This window comes from Sebastes umbrosus, chromosome 10, assembly GCF_015220745.1.
Source record: "Sebastes umbrosus isolate fSebUmb1 chromosome 10, fSebUmb1.pri, whole genome shotgun sequence".
Classification (NCBI taxonomy): Eukaryota; Metazoa; Chordata; class Actinopteri; order Perciformes; family Sebastidae; genus Sebastes; species Sebastes umbrosus.
In genome coordinates this window covers 16,805,980-16,814,874 of record NC_051278.1, presented here as the reverse complement: position 1 = coordinate 16,814,874, position 8,895 = coordinate 16,805,980, and the positions used below count along the sequence as shown (strand labels likewise).

Below are 8,895 nucleotides of genomic sequence, written 5' to 3'. Positions count from 1 at the left end.
CTGATAACATTTGAGGCGAGAAATAGTCATTGACGTAACATAATGTTGCTTCATATTTGATCAGCGCTGCCTAGTTTGACCGTTTGGTCGGAGCTCGCGAGTGATTGACAGCCGGCTCTCATAGACAGCAGCTGGACAGCAGACCTCAGATCAGCTCTTACTGCTTGTTTTCCTCCGGTATGTGAAATCCTGCAGATGCTGTTAGGAGCACCGGAGGACAAAGAAGCACATGATTTTTTTTCAGGTTACCTGTTAAATGTACTACTGTCACTATAGCGACCGTTTTATAAAAATAACTTTTTTTAATCATATTTGCTCTAATCCCACCTACTTCAGCTTTAAATCAGGCTGCACAAATCCTCAGAGGTTTCCCCCACACATGTTTTTTAGAACAAAAGTGTGTCTTGATGAGTCCACGAGGGCCCTTTTTACCCTTTGTGTGGACAGTGCACACAGGCCTTTTTGCACGCTCAGCATTTCCTCTTCATCCCTCTTCCTGTGTGTGAGTGTAGACGTACTTTGCAGGCCCTCTCCCCCTAAACGGCAGCGTTTTGTGCCTGCTGTCTCTGCACATTATTATGCACCGCTTCTCCAGCAGTGCCGCGATGCAAGCCCGTGCGTAATGCAGCCTGCGGCGGCTTGCTCTCAGCCCTTTCGGCCCGAGCCTTGCACGGGTTGTGCTCCCAGGGCTCTGGCTTGGCTCGTCTCCACGTCACGACTCGGGAAGGACTCAACCAGACATTTCTCCGTTCTCAGCTGAGATGGATGGCTTAGCACTGTAACACGTGTCATTAGGTTAAATTAAAGGCATTCGTTTTTAAGAATTCTGTTAATCTACAGTATTGTTTTATATTTATTTTGTTATTGAATAAGAAGCATTTTCCAAAAGTTGAATTCAAAAATTGAGTTCATTCATGCTTGTTAGGGCAACTGGCTGGCACAGCTGTATGGAAGCTTGAGATGCCTGTGAGTTCACATAGGCTCACTTCAAACCAACTGATCTCAGCTCCTTCAGCAGCAGCCACAATAAACACAATCATCTCATTATGGAATTTTTTTCTTCACTTTTGTTGTTGTCTGTCTCCAGAGAGCACATCACACTGTTGGAGGACTGGTGCACAGCGGTTCTTTATGACCTTCCTGAGTCGGACTCTCTCTGCCACACTTCTGCTCATTAAGCCCTGTGTTGACAGGTAAGACCAGTTCCCATAATTCCACAACCCCTGTGTTACTTATTAAACTTGACATATTACTTGTTATTTCATCATTTTCACATTTATTTGAATGTAAGGGGACACTGATATCAGTACGTGTCAAATTGTTATACTGTGTAATCTTTAGCCATTATTCCTGCTAAACTCAGACTGATACAAGTCAGTTCTGACTCCAGGTGATATCAGAGTCTCCGGGTGTCTGCTGCTGATGGAGAGTGTTTGATATATTCTCCCAGACCTGGGCTCATATCGGCATCAAACACACATGAACAAATACAAAAAGGGAGACACAAAATTCCGCTTGAGATGGTTTTATGATGGGCAGTTTATCATGAGAGTTAGTTACCTTTAATGACTGGTACATGTGTGACCATTTTGTATTATTTGAGTGCAACTTAAGAAATATACAAGATTCCCTGTCCTAAAATTATCATTATCATATCTAGAGATGGCTCGATACCACTTTTTAATGTCCGATACCGCAACCATGAGTATCTGCGGATACTGATACCAATCAGATACTGCCTTTTCCCCTCTTTTAAATAACTAAGTTTAATAAATGTAATAACTTACTAGTTACTTTGAAGATTCATTATTATTTTCACAAATATAGTGAACCAATAAATGCGGATGTATTATTATAGATTAAACTACCCAGCGGTATATAAAATCATTAAAATTACCTTCACATTTACCTGCTCAGTAATTAGAATACAATAATATAATGTGTGTTATTCTGCATAATGAGTACTTTTACTTTTGGTACTTTAAGTATATGTTGATCCTAATTCGTATGTACTTTTACTTGAGTTGCCTAATATTTTGAATGCAGGACTTTTACTTGTAGCTAGTATTTTACACTGTAGTATTACTAATTTTACTTAGTACTTAAGTAGAGATCTGAGTTTTTCTTCCATCTCTGTTTGTTATTATTAGTTTATTGAAATATTAAAAGGGTTTCCTTTTCACTCACATACACACAATTTTCAGATACAGTTAATGCAGTGTAGTCCATGCACTGTTTGCCTCTCTATCATCTGCTGCTGTCTCTCTTCTCTCTCCAAAGTGCATTTGTGCACTGAGTTTTCACCTCTAGTTAAATGAGGTGTTTTAGTTCATTGTGGAGCGATGCCGTAACGTAATGATAGGCAACTTGAGGTTTGTTAAATAAAATAAAACGGCAGCTACAATCATGAAGAAGACAAAACGCTCTGCCATTTCTCCTCTCCTCTTCCCACTATGAACAGTCTAATGTGTCCTTTGTTTTATAAGCACAGTCTCCTGCTTATGTGCTGATGAGTCATGTTGATTCAATCTGTTGTTCAATGGCTGAAATGAAGTGAGAGGAGTTATAAAGTCAAATAATATTTTTACAAACTAGACTTGAGAGAGAAAACTTTTGTCAAAATCTTGAAGTAGATCTGATAAACAGGAGAGAGCAGCGTGAAACTGTGAGGCTGAGAGCACTACTGCAGAGACTCAATGTGCTTCAGAATAATTGTCTTTCAGAATAACACCTCATACTTTTATAGTCATCTTGTCATGCTGTGAGAAACAGAGTTGCAGACTTTTTACTAATGCTGACTGTGATGTGTGTGTGTGTGAGGCACGACGGTGTAAGACTGAAAAAGGAGTGAATTGGCTCCCCACATACTCCTTACCATGGATACCATAATCCCATTGCTGTCTTGGAAAGTCTGAAAGTTGGTGAATGACAGGTCCTTTGTTGTTATCTGGACACCCACGAGGAGGACTGGGGCTTTAATTGAAGGAGGTAAAGAAGAAGAAGAGCTTGTGTATACCCTGGTTTACTATTGGAATCACATGTAAGTTATCCTCTATTTCCACACCAGAATCAAATTGTCTCTAATCCAGCCAGCAGTGATCAAAAGTACTCATCCATCAGTTCTTGATTCAGTAATTTGCTCTTTGCTGAGGCCCACATAAAGTATTCTTCATATCAAATTAAGCTAACCACAGCTCAACTCTTATTTGACCAATACACAAATCCTGTATCCTGCTTATGGAATGTCGTTTCAAGTGCCAGCCATATACACAGTATAGTATGTCGAAAAAAAGTCATACTATAGTATGTTGAAAAAATAAAATAAAGTCATAGTATAGTATGTTGAAAAATAGAAAATTCTTAGTATAATATGTCGGGGGGGGGGAAGTCATAGTATAATATGATGAAAACATTTTTTTTTTTTTTTTTTTTAAAGTCATAGTATAGTATGTCGAAAAATAAAAAAAAGTCATAATATAGTATGTCGAAAATATTAAAAATCCTTAGTATAGTATGTCGAAATATTAGAAAATGTCTTGGTATAGTATGTCGAAAATATAAAAAAGTCATCGTATAGTATGACGGAATTTTTTTTTTTAAAAGTCATAGTATAGTATGTCAAAAATATAAAAAAAATGGCATAATTTAGTATGTCGAAAATATTAAATAAGTCATAGTGTAGTATGTCGAAAAAATAAAAGATTTCATAGTATAGTATGTCAAAAAAAAAAATTTTTTTTAAAGTTATAGTTTAGTATATGGGGAAAAAAAATCATAGTATGAAGAAACTTTTTTAAAAAGTCATAGTATAGTATGTCGAAAAAATATAAAGTCATAACTATTCTATGAATTCTAAAAAAAAAAATGTCGTCATACTATACTATGACATTTTTATTTGTTTGACATACTATAGTATGACTTTTATTTTTCAACATACTATACTATGACTATTTCTTTTTTTATTTATTCATAGTGTATTATGTCGAAAATATTTAAAAAGTCTTAGTATTGTATGTCAAAAAAAGTCATAATATATTATTTGAAAAAAATAAAAAGTCATATTATAGTATGTGGACATTTTTTTAAAAAGTTATAATATAGTATGTCAAAAAAATATTTTTTTTATAGTATATTATGTCAAAAATATATTTTTTTAAAAAAGTAATAGTTAAGTATGTGGACATTTTTTTTTAAGTCATAGCATAGTATGTCGAAAAAATAAAGTCATACTATTCTATGAATTTCTTTCGACATACAATACTATGTTGAAAAAATAAATAGTTATAGTATAGCATGTTGAAAAATAAAAAAGTCATACTAAAGTATGTCAAAAACAATTAAAAAGTCGTTGAAAATTAAAAATCATAGTAAAGTATGACTATGAAAGACTATTAAAGTTATAGTGTATTATGTCAAAAATAGTTTTTTTTTTTTGTTTTTTTTAAAGTCATAGTTTAGTATGTGGACAATTTTTTATAAAAGTTATATTATTGTATGTCGAAACAAATTCATAGAATAGTATGTTGAAAAAAAAGTCATATTATAGTATTTTGAAAAAATTAAAAAGTCATCGTGTAGTATGACGAAATTTAAAAAAAATAAAAAAATTATAGATTAATTTGTGGAAATGTTTTTAAAAAGTATTGTATGACGAAGAAAGAAAAAAAAGTCATAGTATGGTATCTGGAAAAAACTCATAGGCCGTTTCCGAAACCGCTCACTACATACTACTGACAAACGCAGTATACAGTACATACTGCGTTCGTCAGTAGTACAGTATGTAGTATGGATAGTAATGTAGAAAACATTTTAGACAGTCATAGTATACTACTGTATGTTGAAAACATTACATTTAATTGGTATTTGTGGTTACTTTTTATTGAAAGAGAAGAAGAAGAAGAAACCTTTATTTGTCATATACATACAGGTACATACATGAAATTTGACCTCTGCATTTAACCCATCCAAAGTATTTTAGGAGCAGTGGGCTCCTGTGCCCGGGGAGCAACTTAGGGTTTAGTGTCTCGCTCAAGGACACTTCGACATGCAGTCTGTAGTCATCATAAGTAAGTTTCTAACAAGACAACCAGTGTGTCTCAGAAGTGTTTATGTATCAGGCATTTTTTACATAATCTATTCTTCAATGTGCCTTTAGAGCCTTTTTTAAAAGCTGTTACCCTTTTCTTTTTTTCCACGATGACCGATTACAGGACTACCTGGTTCTGTGCATGATGCACGGGTTCTGCAGTGGAGCTCAGTTTATGTGCAGCAGCTCTACCTGCCTCCTGGCTGCTGCATCATTGGGGATGGAAGGTACCCATGCCTGGCTGCACCCATCAGCCTAATGACCCCATACAGGGAGCCGGTGCAGAACCCAGTCCGGGGGAGGTATAACCGGCATCATTCCAAGGCCAGATGTGTGGTGGAGAAGGCAATTGGGATGATGAAGGCCCAGTGGCGCAGCATCTTCCTCAAGGCTCTTGAGGTAAAGGAGAACGTAAGATATGTGTAAATGTAACTACATACACAATGGCTGACTGCTGAGCAGCAGGTCGGGAAAACAAGCAGCAAAGTGGTACAAAGAAGAACATTTTGAGTTAATTAAAAGACTTATATAGCATTGTAACCAATAAGGACGAACATTAATTTAAGTTTAATTTACATTTTGCAGTTACATAAAACCTCTTTTCCTGTAGGTGAAGTCCACCTTTGTGCCAAAGGTGGTGTCCACCTGTGCCTTCCTCCACAACCTCTCAATCACAAATGGGGACTTGGTAGAGCCAGATGTAGAGGCTGCCCATGGCGAGGACCAGTCAAACCAACCTGAGGACCAGATCATGCCAAGAGACAATTTGAGAAACAGACTGACACCAGGGGTTTCTGCTCCTGGTGCGGTCAGCATGACCACTAAATGCAGCACTTAACATTTTTTGTTGTAATTTCTGTTCCTGCAATAATTATTCTTGTTTGGATCAAATTTCTTTAGTTCAGGTTCAGCTGGTTTCTCTCATCAGTTCATGAATACTATGTTCTAGTTCTCTCATAGTCATAGTATACTATGTCAAAAAAAATTTAAGAAGTCATAGAATAGTATGTGGACATTTTTTTTTTTAAATGTCGTAGTTTAGTATGTCAGAAAAATAAAAAAAAGTCATAAAATAGTATGCAGAAAAAAGTTATAGTATGTCAAAAAAAATTAAAAAGACATACTGTAGTATGATGAAGAAATAAAAGTCATAGTATAGTATGTCGAGAAAAAAAATCATAGTATGTCGAAGAAATTAAAAAAAAATGTAATATAGTATGTTAAAAAAATAAAGTCAAAAAAATTAAAAGTCATAGTATAATGTGTTGAAAAGAAGTCATAGCAAAGTAAGTTCAAAAAATAAAAAAAGGCACAGTATAGTATGTCGGAGAAAAAAAAAGTCATGGTATAGTATGTCAAAAAAATGTTTTAAAAGTCGTAATATAATATGCCGAAAAAAAGTCATACTTTAGTATTTTGAAAAATTTAAAGTCATAATATGGTATGTCGTAAAAAAAAAGTCTAAGTATAGTATCTGAAAAAAAGTCAGTTTAGTATGTCCAAAAAATTAAAAAGTGATAGTATAGTGCGTTGAAAAAATAAATGTCATAGTATGTCGAAAAAATAAAGTCATAGTATAGGATGTCGAAAAAATAAAAAGGCATAGTATGTTGTGTCGAAAAAAAGTCATAGTATATTGTGTCGAAAAAAAAGTCATAGTTTAGTATGTCGGAAAAAAGTCAGAATTTATGCCACTAAATATTTACTAACAGCAACTCAAACAAAAAGATCAAAATGTAGAAGTTCTATATTTCACAGACACACACTCAAATCTAATTCATCATTGAGCCCAAAGTGGGTCCCAAAAGTTTGGAGCTCCGTTATCCAGAAGGCTTCTCGTTTAAGAAGAGCTTGACAAGACTACTTTTTCAATCCCACGGTAGCTGAAAGCTGTGATTGGATGGTTAGCCTGTTTGAAATGGACTTTCAGCTGCTGTGGGATTGAAAAAGTAGTCTTTTCTAGACGAGGAGGAATATAGGACTTCTACTTAATTGTAATGATGATGCATTGTGCATGTGTTGAAAAGAAGTCAAAGTATGTTGAAAAAATAAAAAAGGCATAGTATAGTATGTCAAAAAAAAAAAAAAAAGGCATAAATCCAGGAAATTGAGTTTTTTCTCAGAATAGTTAGAGAACGCCTTTGAAGCGAAATTCTCAGTTTTCATCTTAAAAAATGTAAATCTCCAAAACTGATGAAGAAAAGAACAGACAGTAGAGTGATTTAAATGTTATTATTCAGTGGGTTTTATTTTCCATCTTATTTTATGCATTCTATGTATTACATTTCATCTTATTTTTATCGTTAAAGCATTTCTTTTGTACTTTGTCTCGATGCTTTTAATGTTTTATGTAAAGCGCTTTGAATTGCCTTGTTGCTGAAATGTGCTATAAATATAAAATTGCCTTGCTTTGTAGCATTCCTGCTGAGCAAATAAGAACATGAACGACCGTCCTACTCATGAATAAACCCTTTACAAGCTTTCATGTCATTAGCTTGTGATTTTCTTTATTGATAAGGAAATTATAAATATAACAACAGAAGGACATAAAACTCAGAGCATAATGGAAGATGGGGATGTCCTTTATTACACAATACAGCTTTTCCTCAAATCATTTAACAATACTATGACAGTATTTTCTTTAGAGGTGAACAAGTTACATCATTTGCATGACTTTTATGTTATACAATGGCCGTTACTATGTTGACTGTGAATTCAACAGACTGTGAGACACATTAAAGGCCATAGTTTTTTACATTTTTCTTACCCAATTCATAATTGATTTTACCGGCTTTGAAAATCAGGGCCACATCACACTTTCTCCTTTAGCTTAACAACTGTGCAGTCATAGCTTAGAAACAGTAACTCGGCACAGCAGGTCTGTCAAGCATTGGATTCCTAGACATACCGAAGCGGTGTGTACTTCTAGAGCTGCAGCGATTAATCGCAAACTATTTTGATAATCAATTAATTAGTTTGAGTAATTTCATCCGGCCACAGCTTTTGCCGGCGTGGAGATATTAAAAAAAGTCAAAATTCTCTGATTCCAGCATCTTAAATATGAATATTCTCTGGTTTCTTTACTCCTCTATGACAGTAAACTAAATATCTTTAAGTTGTGGACAAAATAAGACATTTGAGGACGTCATTTTGGGCTTTTGGAAACATTGATCGACATTTTTCACCATTTTATAGACCAAACAACTAATCAATTAATCCAGAAAATAATCTACAGATTAATCAACAATGAAAATAATTGTTATTTGCGGCCCTATCTACCTCTGTCTGAAACCCATTGTTTCGAAAATTACAAAGAATTTTGCGTGGTAAATCTGCCACCACTTACCAATTTAAACTGCATACGTGCTGTAGCAACAGTAACCGGGGAGAATGGCCAGTTTCCATTCATTTTTATCATCTCTCTAAGGCTTAATTCAGGTAAGGCGCAATTAACTTGTCATCTCTCTTCAATGGTCTGTAATACTGATTGTGTTTTAGCAGATAATTGTTCATTAAAAAATAAAGGACTTTAGGGTAAATGCTTTGGTATTAATGCTTTAAATATGAGTCTCAAACGCTGCCATCCGCCCCTCAGTGCGTCTGAAAGATCTTGAGGCATCTTTCCCAGAGGGACTCGTCTGGTCGTCAGGCTCTGTAATCTGCAGATCACACACTGAGATCGGACCTCTTCTTTCAGGCTTCCTCTCGTCTCTCAACGTTTGGCCTTTTGAACTTGTGTAAAAATATTTCCCTGCCTCTTCAGGACTCAGACTTTCCACCTGAAACAAAAACGGACAAAATGTTTTTTA

At 34.9% G+C, this 8,895-nt stretch overlaps 1 protein-coding gene across 6 annotated transcripts in view; it reads right to left on the bottom strand.

Moving 5' to 3' along the window:
* Positions 1-8,628: 8,628 nt before the first annotated feature.
* LOC119495812 (muscular LMNA-interacting protein) overlaps positions 8,629-8,895 on the bottom strand; it is a 31,566-nt gene continuing 31,299 nt past the window's right edge. For all 6 annotated transcript variants that reach the window (XM_037782628.1, XM_037782629.1, XM_037782630.1 and 3 more), the window contains one exon: positions 8,629-8,865. In XM_037782628.1, the coding sequence (XP_037638556.1) occupies positions 8,644-8,865 (222 nt within the window). In that variant the 3' untranslated portion in view covers positions 8,629-8,643. The remainder of the gene's footprint in view (positions 8,866-8,895) is intronic.